Source organism: Athene cunicularia, assembly GCF_003259725.1.
Source record: "Athene cunicularia isolate RWA chromosome 2 unlocalized genomic scaffold, athCun1 chr2_part1, whole genome shotgun sequence".
Lineage (NCBI taxonomy): Eukaryota > Metazoa > Chordata > Aves > Strigiformes > Strigidae > Athene > Athene cunicularia.
Window position 1 is genome coordinate 30,284,485 of NW_020799095.1, and position 17,260 is coordinate 30,301,744.

At 38.4% G+C, this 17,260-nt stretch overlaps 1 protein-coding gene across 2 annotated transcripts in view; it reads right to left on the bottom strand.

Annotated features, from left to right (window-relative positions):
• The window catches only part of ITGA8 (integrin subunit alpha 8), a 101,117-nt gene that overhangs the window by 11,925 nt on the left and 71,932 nt on the right, over positions 1 to 17,260 (bottom strand). For both annotated transcript variants that reach the window (XM_026842925.1, XM_026842926.1), the window contains 2 exons: positions 15,219 to 15,332; positions 1,963 to 2,064 (listed from right to left, as the gene is read on the bottom strand). In XM_026842925.1, the coding sequence (XP_026698726.1) occupies positions 1,963 to 2,064; positions 15,219 to 15,332 (216 nt within the window). The remainder of the gene's footprint in view (positions 1 to 1,962; positions 2,065 to 15,218; positions 15,333 to 17,260) is intronic.

The following is a 17,260-nucleotide window of genomic DNA, read 5'->3' on the forward strand; positions in this document are numbered from 1 at the left end:
ACCCAGCACTGTAAAAATTAAATGAAGGACATATGCTCTGTTCTTTTATAATATATTATCTTCACTATATAAACTGTAAAGTGTTAGCTGATTATTAGATACATACTTTTAACAATTAATCTTAAAATATTATAATCTTTATTCTACTTTCATCCTTGCATTGTCTGAAAGAAAACTATAAACTTTCAAATAAATCTTTGGAAACTTTTAAAACACAACCAGTGATCTTTTTCAGAAGGAGCAAGAGTATTAAGCATTGCCCAACTTCAAGCAAATATTTCTTCTTGCAAGTGGAACATCAAAAGAGCTTGTGCATATAACACATCAAGCTGTAGAGCTGGCAAGCATCCACTGCCATGTCCAGATATGAAACGACATAAAAGCGCTATCATTTTTCAACATTTTACAGTTGCTATTACAGGCATTTTGCTGTAAATCATCTGCAGCAAATAACAACCATTATACTGGCTGGAGTAAGAGAATAAAATGCTTATCTGATCATTTGGTAGATCATCTGACACTTGTTGAGAACAGCAGGCTATCACCTGGGGTAAAGCACTTCAGTCCAGATGAAGGCACCACTATCAAAAGAGTTCTGCACAACATGTGTTTCTGGTATGGAACACATGCTGCAAGAAAATAAAAAGAGCCTGAGTGTATCTGTCAGCTTGGAGCCTTTGAACCTTTCTGGATGAATACTGCACTAAGCATCAAATCTCTCTGGTGAAATCATGGATCTCCTGATGTTAGAGGTTGGAGTCACTGGACATACAGGACCAAGATTTCACCTCATGTCTTCCCAGAGCAAGTATCAATCAACCATTCAATCTATGCTTGTTCAAAACAAAACTTTATAACCTGTATCCTCTAAAATATATTCAAAGTAAGCTGTAAGGTGTATTATTATGTTGGTTTTACATACAAAAAAAAGTATTTTGTTCCCTACTACTATAATCTCAACAGGCTGATACGATTTCTTTGCACCATGATTTAACTTGGAAAAGTTTGTACTGAGCTTACCTTTTAAGAAGAGGACTGTAAATGATAAATCTTTATAAAAATGAGCACAATTAGCTTTCAAATTGCAGATTACTCTTATATTAGAATCAGATTTTGCACTTGTATATTACTTATTTCTATCAGTAATGACAAAATAGAGTGAGGTATCTGACACCATAAGAAGCAAATTCCTTTAAATTGCTCCCCAAACTCAATGCTTTGGCACCAGCAAGCAATTAAATCAGACTTACGCCTCCAAGATTAATTTTTCATATAATAATCAAGAGCCATACAAATCTTGCATTGCAAATAAAGCAAGTACTTTGCTATCTATCTATCTATCTATCTATCTATCTATCTATCTATCTATCTATCTATCTATCTATCTACCTCATCTGTAGGGATTAGAAGGTCTTGCACCTGATGTGCTGTGAGATGGAAACCCTAGAGAGGCATGCAGACCTTTCTGAAAATCAGGGTATCAAAGAAGCTTAATACAGATAAAAAAGAAGTTGCCATAGATAATCTGTAAGCTTCTGTGACAAAAATGCTGACTGGGAGAAGAGTGAGATCTCTAAACCTGACAGAAACAAGGTTTTGGATTATGCACAAAAATTTCTCCAAGTATTTTTAACGCCAAACAAGGTAATTAGACACTTGCTTTCACAGTTTTGTTGTTTTCTTCTGGGTGAAAAATCCATCCTGGTTGCAATAAAGCAGTCTGCGCATTAACGCAGCAAGAAATTATTTAGAAATGGAAATAGAAATGGAATTAGTATCATATATCATCAACTTCCACAGAAAGCAATAAAGGTATTTCCTTTAGGTATTATTTCAAGAATTTGCACTAGAAACACAGGAAAGACTGATCTCAATAATTTCATCTATAAAAACTTTCACAGCTGTGATCAGAATGACCAAATACATGTGCTTCACACAAAGATATCATCTTCAGTTACTTACTGCTACGCTTCCCTCGGGGAGCTTTGCTGGTTGCACTTTATATGGCATGCTCTTAACTTCGAAGGACACATTGGAAGAAAGAGTATAGAGCTCATTCTTTCTCTGTAATTATATAGAGAAAGAAATCATTAAAAACCATGTTAAAACTATTATGAGATATAAGCAGAAAAAAAATACAGAGAACTGATTTCCTAAGGCAAAGAGGGTTTCTTTTGGTAAAGGGTATCTGGGTAAAGGGTAATCCTGGGATCTGTATGTGTCCACAAGACAAACACATAAACATAAAGCTGAAACACAAAGACCGCATGTACAAATGGAGAAGAAGAGTTAGATATGAAGGAAGACACATACAGTTGTTTCTCATATTTATCTGAAATAGGAGACTGGTGAGTTTGAAGCAGGGTGGAGGTTTATGGGGTGTCTATGTTTTAAAACCTTGCTTCTACACTAAACCCAACAACAAATGCAGGTATCTTGAGATTTCCAGGCCTATGTTGAGACCAGGCTGGTAAAGCTCCCTGATGGCATCAAAGGAATGGCTGTGCCTTCCCATCAAAGAACAATAGGAACAAACATCTTTGTATTTCTCTTAGAGAGTGACTGATTTCCTATTGGAGTAGAGCTCCAAAAATCCAGAACAACTCACCTTGCTGTTTTACTACACTGTGCAACTGCAATAAGAATGTACAGCAGTCATTGTTTAACTGGCTGCCTAGTAAAATATTTATAAAGCTCTCATTAAGCACTTCAACAAACCCGAAGATGTGCAGACAAAACAAAATGTATCTCTGTCAGTTCTCTGTGTTTCATTTACACTTGCTTGTATTTATAAAATATTATTAGATTAGATTAGATTAGGCATTACCTTCCCTGGTTCAGAATGACTAAAATCTGACACATCATACAGCTCATGCTGTGGCTTGTAATTAGTGCTTTCACCTCATTTGGAAGCTGGGTAGGTGCTGACATGCTACACCTGACCAATTGTGTGTATCATTGTGCTGTTCTGACCTTGAAAATCATCTCCCACTCTTTGCAAACTGCCTTGAAGTGATAGTTAAGTGCCGGTATGTCCACTGGAAAAATAACCTGACTAAATCTGTTATGAACTGGCATACATGCTGACATATAGAAGTGCATGTCCCTTAAAAGAATCTTAATGGTTGCAACATTTACTACAACGGATACAAATATTTTCCACACATATATTTTGAACCCCGTGATATCTAACTGGAGTTAGTTTTGAAGGCTAAGGACATCACATATCAAGCAAATCTTTCAGCTAACTTTGAATTTGACATTTTAAATTTCACTGAATATTATTTTCTTACAGACAGAAGATCTTGCAGTTGAACTATGTCCTATTTTTCCTTGTTTTTATCCCAAGGAAGGATGGCTGAGTGGTTACCATGCTTTTCAGAAGTCAACAAACCTGTTTCTAATTCCATCTCTGCAATTGATTTTTGGGGTGACACTACATGCAACTTATCTTGTATATGCCATCCCATGTAAAGTTGGGGGAATGATATGGATCTCCTTTGAAAGTGCTTTGATATACTCTGAAAAGCATTAGATAGTTATGTGTTAATATGTCCACTGGAATCCAGAGGGGTAGGAGTTATGACTATCATTATATCCCTTTACATTAGATTCCTTGAGGTAAACAATTTTAATCTTTTGTATAAGAATATTTTTTAAGCCCTTAATAATTTTTGCTACCTCTCTCAATCCCTTCTGAAATGTGATGACCAGGATTCAACACAGTATTTTGACTACTGATTTACAGAAAGACAGAGCCTTGTAAGTAAAGCAATCTTTCATTCTGGCACTAGCTTCTTACAGTCCAGTGTATTTGGAACATCACTGTCACTTCCTAAATCCCCTTCTACAAAACTCTCCTTCCTTCTACTTCTTGCACATTCAGGAGTTCTGCTCCACTGACAACACTTGGTTGCAGTGTGATTACTCCACATCTTTTCCTCCCTGCTAGTGGTATTTTTCTCTGGTATTTCTGGTTGCATCAAAGGTATAAACCCTCTCTGAGAATTGCTTCTTCCATTTCAGATGGTTTGTGGAGCAAAGACTGAGGTAAGAAGACCCCATAATAATTTGGGCTACTGTTTCTTTCCTTCACTAATGGAGAAAGGTTTGTTTGTGGAAATGACCTGAATAATCATAACCTAAACCTGGGAGACAACTTGGATGCAACTGGATGACCATGGCCCAACTCGAGGTTTTCACAGAACTGCTAAGGAAGGCACCTCTGGAGACTGTCTACCTTCAACCGCATGCTCAGAGCAGGGTCAACAGAACAGTATGCTCAGGGCCTTGTCCACTTGGGTTTTGTGTATCTCCCAAGAATGGAGACTCCACAAACTCTAGGAGCAGACCATTCCAGTGTTTGACTACTAAAAATTTTTTTCGTATGTTTAAATGGGATTTTGTGTATTTCAATTTGAACTTCTTGCTGCCTCTTGTCCTGCTACTGGATATCACAGAGAAGAGCCTGGCTCTGTCTCCTTCACTTCCTCCTATCAGATGTTGATAAGATCCTACCTGAGCCTTCTCTTCTCCCAACTGAACAGTCCCATCACTCTCAGCTTCTCCTTGTTATATCAGATCCTCCAAGCCCTTAATCATCGTTGTGACCCTTGGCTGGACTTTGTCCACTATGTCCATGTCTCACTTGTCCCAGGCAGCCCAGGATGGGACACAGCACTCGAGATCTGAGTAGAGAGGAAGAGTCACCTCCCTCAACCTACTGGCAACGCTATTCCTAACGCAGTCCAAGAAGCTGTCAAATTTCTCTGCTGCAAGGGCATGCACAGTGGGCTCATGTTCAACCTGGTGTCCACCAGGACTCTGAGATCTTTTGCTAGAACACTGCCTTCCAGATGGCTGGCCCCCAGCCTGTACCAGTGCATAGGGTTATTCCTCCTGTGGTACAGGACTTGCATTTCCCTTTGTCACACTTCAGAAAATTTCTGCCAACCCATTTCTCCAGCCTGTCGAGGTCCCTCTGAAGGGCAGTACAACCATCTGGTATATCAACCACTCCTTCCACTTTTTTGTCATCTGCAAACTTGCTGAAAGTGTACTCTGTCCCATTATCCAAGTCATTAATGATGTTATACAGTACTGGCTCCAGTACTGACCTCTGGGGTACACTATTAGTGATGGATCTCCAGCTGGACATCATGCTGCTGATGACAACAGCTTAAGTCTGGCAGTTCAGTCAATTTTGAATCCACCTCTCTGTCTACCTATCTTCACTCAACAGTGCCAAAAACCTTGCTAAAGTCAAGATAAAAAACAATGACTGCTCTTCCCTTGTCTGCCAAGATGAACTTCATTTATCTCATCACCGAAGGCTATCAGGTTGGTCAAGCATGATTTCCTCTTTGTAAATCCACACTGACAACTCCCAATCACCTTCTTGTCCTTCAAATATTTGCAAATGGCTTCCAGGTTTCTTTTCTCCATTACCTCCTTGGGGATTGAAATGAGGCTGACTGGCCTGTAGATCTCTGGATCCTCCATCTTGAGGACAGGTGTGCCATTTGCATTCTTCCAGCCCTCAGACACTTCCCCCAGTCACAATGACCTTTCAAAGATAATTGTGAGGGTCTCGCATTGACACTGGCCAGCTCCCTCAGCACTTGTAGGTATATTTCATCAGGTCCCTTGGACTTTTGCCTGGCCAATTTGTTTAAATGTTCCCCTAATCTGATATTCCTCCACTGAAGATAAATGTTGATTGCTGCAGGTTTTCTCTCTGGTTGCAGAGGCCTTGGGTTAATGTACGCAGACTTCACCAGTAAAGACCAAAGCGAAGGAGGCATTGAGTAACTCAGTCTTTTCTATTCAGCAGAAGGCCCATATTTTCCCTAGCCTTCCTTCTGCTGCTGATATACTTACAGAAGCCTCCTTGATGCTCTTTAAGTCCCTCAGTAGGCTCAGTTTCTGGTGGGCTTTTACCTTCCTAACTCTGTCCCTGCATTCTCTGACACCATCTCTCTATTCCCCACCCAGGCCCTGCACTAGGTCAACTGACTCTGCTTCTATCACTTTTATGTTCCTTTCCATGTTGCGTTTTATCAGGAGCTCCTGTTCATCCATGCAGGCCTTCTGCCACCTTTTGTGGATTTCCTGCATGTCAGGATGGACAGTTCTTGAGCTTAAAGGAGGTGATCCTGCAGAATCACTAATTCTCCAGGATCATCTCCCATGGAGTTCTTCCAAGCTGATCCCTGAAAAGGCTGCAGGCTGTGCTCTCCTGAGGTCCAGAGTTGTAGTTCTGGTATTTGCCTTATCCATTCTGTCTTATTTAAAAAACCCTAGTTTTCACTTCAAATATGTGTTTACTGGTGATATGAAGCCAGCAAATTTATTGCCTTCTGGAACTCATTTGGCTATGCCATAATTTTGTTCTTTTAAAATATTGAGAGCAGCTGAATGTTTATTATCAAAACATTTAACCTCTCCTTGGGGCTCATATTAGGAATGAGCAATATGAAGTAAACTACCTCAAATGACTACATAGGGATAGTCAAATCAGATCCTTAACATAGGTGGCATCTAATGAAAGGGAACTACCTTTTCTATCAACAGTGTTTGAAATGAAAAATTAGACTGATACAATATTGGACTTGCCAAATAAGTAATTTTTATAGATTTTACATGGTGCTGAACATCTATGAGACAATCTTCACAAAAATAATTTTTCCTTATCACACTAATTATTTTCCATTTTCAGACTCAAGCCATTCTTTGTCTTTTATTCTACAGCACTAGACTTCTCACACAAAATCCCAGCATGTTCCTGTAGTCGTGCAATGACCTGCATTCAGAAAAAAACTTTATGTATTCTATTCTAAGCAATTCATATTAAGCAGGATTCTGGATATGATTTATATGATTTATAAAAGTATTCTGTAAGGGAAGGAGCAGGATATGTTATATTCTGAAAGAAGTAGACATAAAACATACAGCCTGATTGGCTAAGGTATAGTAAAGGCATTAACTCTCCTGAAACATCATATAAAGGAAACACAGCACTTGTGGAAAAATAAATCCTTTCACCTACTATACATGGCTTATTTCATTTTCAGTTTATATCAGCAATAAGAACATCAGAGGAAGGTACTTCTTGTAGTTTAAATGCTTGTCTGGGGTTAATAACCTTGGGTTGTGCCCACAGGGATCAACTCTCCTCAACCCTTCATTAGGCTCCTAGAAATGGTGCATATCTCCATTGCTTTACAGGAATGGAGAATATAAAAGACTAGAGCATCTCTTCCTGCATTCACAGAACTATGTGTTTGTGGCAAAGGGCTTTAAAACAATGACTGTGGTCAGCATCAGTTGCAAATAGGATTTTTACTTGTACCGATACCTTGGAGATACAGGCAACTGTCTCTCCTACAGCCTTGTTTATAATTCTCAAGTCATTTGTGAGAAACCGCATTTCTTTACCATACCATTTTTAAAATAGCATATGGTTAAATATTCAGTGTTTACTGGAAGCAGCAGGACCTGTAGTTTGCAATTCAAGCTGAAGACTTCATTATGGCTCAGAAGAAGGAATTCTGTATTTGTGAATGACAGGGCCTAATGACCAACAGTAGGAAGCCCAGCCCTAGCTACAATGGCCTTCTGAGTTTCCCCTTCTGTTAGAACAAGCAAAGCCTGCTCTTGTGTGCATCACTGAGACAGTAGTTAGCCAGTATTCTGGTAAGTAGGCAAAACATGGACATCCTCTGGGTTGCTTGGGTGGTAGATCCCTGCTGGTGTTTTTATGAAGGCTTCTCTCTCTACACACTTTAGTTTTACAAATAGATTTTTGAACTGAAGCCTTTGTTTTCTTTAACAATTGCGAGATACAGATGCATCCAGAAATGAAGGAAAGTGTTATCAGTAAATATTCAGTGCAGTGTTTCCCTAAGTACAATTGAGACAAACAGAAATAATATGGGAAGTGCTGGAAAGTCTTGGACAATTTGAAGGAGAGTACTTCAGCTCCGGTGGAATGATGGTGGTTTCTGCAGGAAGTTCAAGCAAAGACCTGAAGTCTCCCCAAAGCACCTCTAAAGCATATGGAGGCATCCTAGTCAGAGAGCAGACTAAAATGCAGGGAGCTAGACTGAGGGTAAGAGGAACAAAACTTTTAGCAGCTTAAAGAAGTCTGACAGGTCATTGTTCTGCAGGTTTGAAGAGTATAACTAGTGGAGAGACTCCCCAGAATGACTGTTCCATTGTCTCTATGGAGCACCATTCAACTTCTCTTAAATACTTTTTTTTTTTCGTTAGATGCAACCCAGGGAAGTCACCCTAACTGAAGGGCACATACTTTGTCTATTGCAAGCTGTGGTGGAATTTCCCCCTGAGAACTCATCTGTTACATATGGAGTTCAGTGATGTTATAACAATATTGGCCCTGCTTGATTAAAACTTGTTTCCCTTTGTCTGCTGGAGTCTGGCACATTTTAGAGAAAAGAGGGTAAGCAATATGGTGTTACCTTTTAAATATATGCTTTGGGAATTCATTAGCTTGCTTTCTTTGACCCATACCTCCAAAACCCTCAACTGCTGCCAATAAATAGAGTAGCTTACATAAATGCTGAGAGTAGAGGTCATACAACTATTTGTTCTTGTATTAATTTGTTAAAAAATGTATGTATGACTCTGTGCATGGTCAAAAAATACTTGTGCTATTTCTAACAAGAGGGTACGTCCACCCAAACGTATCTGTGACCAAAGACAATACAACTTATCTGAAAATCAACACATCCTTATCTCTGCTATTAACTTCTTACACTTCACATATTATATATTTTACATTCATTTAAACAGCCTATTTTAAATTATGATAGAGGCAGATATTTTGTTGTGATTTCACAACACATATACAGATTTTAATGGTTATCAATTTAAGATGTTTATTTCTTCATACACCTAATGTTACCTATATTTTAGCACATCTAGCAAGTCTCATGTCCTGGTCTTGTTAACATTTTGATATTATCTTAAATAACAATGAATGAAAACAAAACTAGCCCAAACCCAAGAAAATCTCCAGCTAGTTCAGCTCAGTGCCAAGAGCTCTTTCTTTCTAGCCTTGATTCCACATAAACAATCAAATTCAGTATAATACAGTATTTTTGGCACACACACAGTTTTCTTTTTTACTTATTTTGTTTTTTCAATAACAACAGTTGTTTGACGTAAAGGCAAATTTATCTGATGACTTCCTCCTTTGCTTTGAAAACACTAAGCAAGCTTCCCCTGGCTGAGATGTTTTCCACTGGACACACAAAGAGGTTCTGTACTGAGGGATGCTGAGGGTAGAAACTATTCTTCCTTGGGGTCATAACTGCTCCCATAGTAAAGAGGAGAGGGAGAAAAGTGATTGAATACAGGAGTACCTATACAAGAGCTAGATGTCTCACCTGTCTTGGACCACCTCCACCATTTCACCTCTGCTCTGACTTCCAAGCCTCTCCAAACACATGTGCTGCACAGAGAACAGTCTGTGTGGCCCCACTGCACTGGTTATCTCCATTCTGCTTCCAATGGATTTTGTGCAGCTAAACTGAATCCTTGTCCCAAAAGCATTACCTGGCCTAGAGAATTTCTACCATACTAAAAAGAGTCTCTTAGTTCACCAGTAATAGAATATGGACATTCTCAACAAAATTTCTCATCAAGGACATGAAATTAGAGCATGCACTCTAATAGTGATGACAGCTCCAGGTGCCAGGCAATGAAGGCAAAGGAGGATGAGAGGACCAAAATAACAGGGTTATTTTGAAAGTATTTTTAAAACAACAGGCTCTTTTGCATTTTCTATACCCTTCCAGACCTCTCAATTTTTTTTAATGTCCTTGTAGAGGTTCAGCTTCAGCAGAAGGGAACACCATCATTCTATAAAGCAGGGATGTGGGGTTTTTCAAGATGAGGAGGAAATTTAATTCACATCTTCAGTCATGAATTCTCTGATCCCTAGCTTCTGCCACTGAATATGGAACAAACAAAGTCCTCTTTAAGTCTGTCAACTAATACTATAGGTACTTCTGAGGCATTTTTGGATTCTGCCTTCTGAGGGTGGAAATATTCCCACTTAATCCTGATTTGAGTGCCTATCCTCCTCATAAAGGATAGCCCTCATGCACCACCCTGACAGTTAGTGCAAGTTAACTTGTCTGAGGTACCTCATTGTCTCCATATGTGGTAAAGGGAGCCTAGGTATTTAGTTTCAAGTTTTGGATACCAGTCTGGGGCCAGGCACTTAAGATGTAGGTGTTGCAGCACTTTTATTACATCAGGCATATATTTCCACTTTTAGGCATCTAAAAGGAAACAGGATCAATGAATGTTCAGAAACCCTGAAATAACAAGTATTTAACAGAACAGCCAAAAAATGGCTTTGTATACTAAGGGAGCACCCAATTACAGTGTGGCTGCCATGTATCTCTTGCTTTTCAGCTTTCTCTGATTAAAACTAGATTTTTCTCCCTTCTAGCTATTAAAGTTCATACAGTCAGGGGTGCCAAATTCAAATATCTAGATCTGTCTAAAAGTCAAGAGGGAAATAATACAATTGTATTCAATAACATTAAAAGAAAATAAAATAAACGTCAAACCTCTTGGGAACCTCACACACCCTCTGTGGCTTTTTTACATTACAGCCTCCCCAAGCTCTCCCAGAAGGAGATTTTTATTATTATGAGGAACTTTCAATACAGGCTGAAATAACAGTCAAGAATGAGCTGAGTTTCACTTTCCATGGTGCTGTAAGTGTCCGAAGAGCTTGGAGTCTGGAAGGATGTCACAAATTAGACAGATGGTACAGACTCATAATTTAGAAACACATTTTCAAAACAGATGTTTTACCAGCCAACTCTTGAGTCTTATATTAAAAAGTTCAATTAAAAGAGTTCAAAGAACACTGGGCAAGATCCGCTTGGATCTCCCTCTGGTGACTCAGAAATACGACGATTAGACAAATGGAGACATAATAGAGTCCTAACAGAACACAACGTAACATAACCATGTAACGTTGTTTCTCTTTTGCATGATTCAGGCTATTATTTGCTTGATCAGCAAGTTTGAATCAGAAAGTCAGCTTTACTAGAGGGTTCATATTGGCAGGCAGGCTTTGAAGTTAATCCAAAAATGTCTGTGATTCTTCTTTGCCCAATGTCTGTCTCTATCTTTCTTGGCTCACTGGGAAATTTGGAGTGCTTTATTTACTGAAACATGTCTAATTATTGCATGTTACTTAAATGTTATTTGTTACGAGAGTCTGGGTTTTAAGGTGACAGATTACAATTGTCAAGAGGCAAAGGGGTCAGCTGTTGTCAGTTAAACTAAGTGGAAGCCAAAGGAGTCACTCAATACATGACTGATCGTTTGTGGCAACAAAAATGTACAGGCTGATGCATATAACTTCAATAAGATACATGAGTTACTTCATGCTAGCATTAATCAATCACTTTCAAATTCCTCTCAGGTTTGCATTAGCATATCTATGAGAAGAAAATACATAATGACAGTGTGTTCTCAGCTTTAATGAGCACAAGCAATTTTTTTCTGCAGATCACCATGTCCAGTTAGATTATAACACAGTTGAGGAATGTTGTATATCACTATTATCCTGCTTTCTTTGGCATATGAAGGTTTTGTACATTAACTGCATGTGCAAAAGTTTGGGATGTTGCTGTAGAGACAGCAACTTTTCCTCTAAGTTTCTTTACAAAATCATGACTGTGGGGTTGAGTCTGGCCCTTGAACAGTCCCTCCTGGTGCAGTATCAGCATATCCTGATTATTTTGACTGTATTTTAATCCTCAATTCAAATCTGCAAATTTCAGCCTAGCTAACAGCAGTTGTTTTTTAGGTATACTTTAGTTTACTTCTGGAATAACCTTAGGAACTAGAAGTTTACAGGCTTACTAAAAGCAGATTATGCCCTTTTTAGGAAACTAATTATGCTCTACAGTCTTTTAGGGTGATGGCTGTATAACTGTTAAACGGGGCTGTGAAAAAGGGAACTGTTTTGAGGTGAGTGGGAGGAAGGCAACCAGATTCCATCACACTATTTGCTCTCTCTCTCTTCTCAATATCTAAATTTGCATGTGAAGCAGGGGTCGTGTTACTCTAGCAGCTTCTTAGATATAAATAGGAGGATGCAACAGTTCTCTGGGGATTACCTTTTTCTATTTCGAAAAAAATCTTGTCGATTTATGTGGAGTTTTCTGAGACTTTATAAGGCTTTCAAGTTATTATTCAAAGGAAACAGAAATGTTTCCTAAGGATGCAGATATCAGGTAAAATCACAGCCCATAAAAAGGCTTGTTTGATAGCAACGGTATAAAAGGACAGTGGATTAAGCAAAACATATACTTGTAGGAGTGTTTGCCATGAGGTCTCTGCACCCAGGGATGGCTCTTCATTGCCCTTGCCAACAGGCTGGTGTAAGGTTCCACCTCTGCTTTGAGCTCACTGAATGAAAGGAGGCGCAGGCATTGCAAGATGGATTTATTAAGGAGCAAGGAGGAGCTGAAGGGACTGCAGCACTGGCATTGCCTGGTGTGTGTGTGTGTGTCTACATACTCATATCCCAAGGCACATCTTTAACCCTTCTCCACCATCCAGAACAGAAGGAGGGCAGAGAAGGTTTTTCAGATCAGCTCTGAAGATACCTCTCTGTCTCATCACTGGCTACAAGTTAGGCAACCAGCTTTGGCATCTTTCAGATGACTAAAATTAGGTAAGATGAGTCCCACTGCTCCTGCATTAAACATTGCACTGAATTTCATGCAGATATCCTTGTTCTGAACCTAAATCAGGCCAACTAAGCTTACGGAAAAAGATTCTGTTTTTATTAAGCATCACCAGGAAAAGGATATTTCATGTCTTCTGTAGCTAGTTTGTTCCAACTGTTACACACCCTTTGTCATAACCAAAAACTCTGAAAAACACTTGTTTCTCATTAAATTTGTTTAGCTTTAATCTCTTACAGTTACTTCTTGTTACATACTAAGCTGGACTTAGAAAAACTTTTATGAGGCTAATTCCCACTAAAATAGCTGTAAATAGCCTAGAAAATTGGCATCTAAGGATCTGTGCAAGGGGTTTCATTTATGTCTTCGTTTTTTTCATAAATCCTTGGTTTTTGGCCGATACAGAGTTAATTAATTAAACTTCACCAGCAGAATGATGAACAGAAAGACTTGACTGGATCTGGAATATGTCAGGTCCAGTTCCCAGTAAGGTAGCTAGCTAAGGGAGCTAAGCTTTATCTTTTGCTTGGTGAAGAAGACAGGGAAGGTTCACTGTGATATTTCTTGCACACTGCAGTGGTCAAAATTATCACAGATTGTTCCAGCCAAGAGTAATATCTCTGCCTCTCTGCCTGTCTCTATGTGTTAGGAACAGTGAACTGTTCTTAACTGAATTTAACAGAGACTAACCAGTGGGAGAACATCACAGTCTCTTACTGGAATTAGAAAAAAACGGGAATAAATTTCCGTCATCTTTTCCAGTATGTTTTTCCTATGAGTGCAGAGATGCTTACATACTGACATTTTCTATGCAAAAATTTGTAAGACCTTTGCAAAAGCTTACACCAGATGTGCACCCCAGTTACTCAGATTTGGAAGGACAAAGAGACATCTAAACTGTCAAGCTTTTGGGCTTAAATTTGAACCAGAGCCTGCCCTTTTTTTCCACCAGCAGATGACTCACTGAGCAAACCTAAATGAAGTAGATTCAGCGTAGTCTTTCAAACACATTTGCTAAATATTGTATTTGTGTTAAGGGAACTGAAGAAAGGATATGAAAGTTTCCTGGGATTGATTGCTAATAGAAAGAAAATGTACTGACAAGTGAGGAATTAATTCACCTAGTATCTGAAAGGATGTCCTTTGTTACTGAGCTAGACAGAAATCACTCTCTCTCAAGCAAGGCCAGATGATAGTTCTATGCCCTCTTCAGTCATAATAGTGACAACAGCTGTTGCAGAAGAAACACAGAATGGGACCTTAAATCCTGACAGACGGTAGAAAAACCTTTCAAGCCAGTCTTTTGGTAACCACTGCCATAGCCCTGTACACTAAGAGACCTCTGACCCCCAAGGTATGCACCCATTGTGGAGTTGAAGCTACGATGATTAGCTCATGAGCTGGCCTTCAACTTTTTGTAAATACTGTCCCATCTGCTCTCTTGTTTCTCCAGGAAAACAAGTTAAGCAAGGAAGAATTTCTTTTATCTACTTTCACATTTGAGAAAAGGCAGAAATTAACTTAAGAGGTGTGAGTAGCTTAATTTAAAGCTCCTGTTGTAAGCTGAAGAGCCTCAATTCTTGTTTTGCTAGGATAAGAGGTACTGTGGGGGCAAATCATTCTTCTACAGCTATGGGAAAGACAGGAAGGTTCTTTCATTCCAGGTAGAAAGACTGGGGAATTCTAAATACCTTGAAGAAGGAAGCTGATAATCATGCAGTTTGATCAAGTTAGGATCTCCAGGTATTTACTAGCAACAGCAAACTGAATTACAAATTTATCAATGTACTGCCCAGTGTTAAAGATATGACAACCACATAGTACTACAGGCACATAGCCAGCTGTGAGGTAACAGTTCACAGTGCAATTCTTCTGCCTTATGCCGTGTAAATACAATTCTGAGATCAGATGAAGCTGGAAATGCAAGAATTTGCACAGAGAAGTTAACTTTTTCTATGGTCTGCACTTGTCCCTTCTTTTTAGTGGTAAGACACAGACTGTCACTACATGAGTGTTGTATGGCATAAGAGCTTGCTACATATTACTCTTCCCTAGATCAACAGAGAGTGAATAACAACGAATTTTTTAAGCTGGACACAGTGAACACCACATACTGTTTGGCTCCAAGGAAAGACGTGATGAATGCAGAGCACATCATGGAGACCTATAAGATTATTGATCTGGGCCAGGAAAGCAGTAACAAAAGCAGGAAAGGTGTTTAAAAATAAGCTTGAAATTTTCAGGCAACATTCAGGACATGAATTTGAGAGGGACTGATAGTAAGAAAAAGAAAAATAAGCAGCATGCATGCAACTTGAACAGGAACCAGTATGATATTATCTTCAAAGGAAGTGGTAACAAAAAGTATTTGCATTTCGCCCATTTAATTCCATCATTTGTATTCTTAAATATCTGGTCAAGTAAAAGATACAGGGCTCTTTGTGTATAGAAAGAGATTTTTATGTGCATTACCTCCAGGAATGTTTGGGCCCATAGCCGGGACCTGATTTTTAATGCTGCACTCTTCCCTCTTTCCAGTTGTCCCACAGTGCAGGAAATTAGGATACACTTCACATTTGTACAGTTCTGTGTATAAAATAAAGGGAAGTCATACCTATGCTTTAAAAATGTATGTAGTAATTTTTAAATGCTATAAATTAATAAAACAAACCAACTTTCCTTTAAAGAGTTAAATAGTCTGAAATCAGTAATTTCATCTAATATATGTGAGATACCCCATGAGTCTGTAAGAACTATAAACCAAGGGAGAGATTCTTTTTGCACCACCAATGAATACAACCACCTATCTGCAGTAATGAAAATAAAAGTAATAATTTTCAACAATATCTACTCTGGAGAACTCTTAAAATGTCCCAGTACTTATCAGACCTTTGAAGCATGTGCTTTGTCTTCATCTATCAGTTGTTTTGTGATTTCAACACTTTTTTTTCCTGTTTTCTATGCCTGAAGTCTTTATTTATGTCCCTAAATCTTTTCCCTCTTCTGACTCTGTAGGTTTTCCTACTGATGTTTACACTACAGCAGTCAGAACATTTGCTGAGATTCATTAGTTGCTCTACTTGGAATTTGTTGTCCATGAAACATTCCTGATGAGCAGTGATTCTGGCTCATACACAGGGCTGAAGACAAAAGCCAAGCAATGCAACTCAGAACTATATACTCTATTAATAAAGTCTGACAGAAGAATGCCACAGGAGAGGCTAAAAGCTGACTAGAAGCCACTGAAGGGAATGAGCAGAGTGTTATGGGGCAACCACAGAAATTATGGGGTTTTTGGGGGTGTAGAAAGGAAGAAACATCTTACAGAAAATTGATTTTAAAAAGCATGTGTAAAAAAATGTATAGGTTTATATATATATAAAAATGGTTTTTAACGGAAAAGTTTTGGTTTGATTCAGGAGGAAGGCTGAAGTTTTAACTGATTGATATTTTTGTAAAAAAGCAGAGAATCCTTCCCTTGCAGATGCTTTACTGACACTCATGACAGAAGGTCCTGTGACCTCAAAAGCAAAGCTAAATTTTCACAAGTCTCATCCTTCAGGAGAGTAAGAATGGCTGCAATACTAAAGCCCATATTTCAGAAAATGAGATGATGATGTATGTAACAGATCTGAAAACATCTCTAAGGAATCTGTATCTTTATAGACAGCTTTCCCCATAAATCTCTGTCTTATCACAAGTAGAAGCTGTATGCTTAATAACTGTTTTCTAAATCTGCCTGAAAATGAAACTGTAAACCCTGGAACTTGCAACTGTAAACCTTTTTTTGAAATGAATATTTCAAAGTATCTGTTTATTTGGCTTTTCATATTTAAACATTCTCCAACTAGATTTATTTATCTTGCAGGAAGGAGGAAAGCTGTTTTCATTAATCATATTGGCCAAAAACACATATTAACAAAATAAATCGTTAGTATGCAAAATTCTACTTTTGGCTGACATTTTAGGACCTGAACACATATTTCTATTTTTCTTAGTAATGCATTTAGCATGTATTGATTTTCAGAACACTGTAACACTGTAACTAATGGGAGAGAAACTAAATGTTTAATAAACAGTATAAATAGAATAAAAGGTTCTCCGAATATTTTTCTCTCTGTGAAAATTCTCTGTTGAAAATGAAAATAACAAAATTTCTGAAAAATAAAACCAAATTTTAACAAATAATTACCTTTGGCCAATCAGTCATTTTCCAGAGCAACCTTCCCTTTCCATGTATACTTCCACTGTGTCAAAAAAATTTTAATCTTTCTGGATCTGTAGTATTCAATGCTGAAGACACGTAGAATCTGGACACCTTTCTAACTGAACAAATGACATAGTGCTTTTCTATGCTCATCCTGGAAAAGTCCTGCTACATATCAGTGGTAAGCACTGTACCCAATCTTGTCCTAATCTGTGCTTATCAAAAGCATACTGTACTACAAGACTACTCATCACGGTGCCAATTTTGTATTCCCAAGTACTCAGCTAAATACTATCTGTTTAGATCA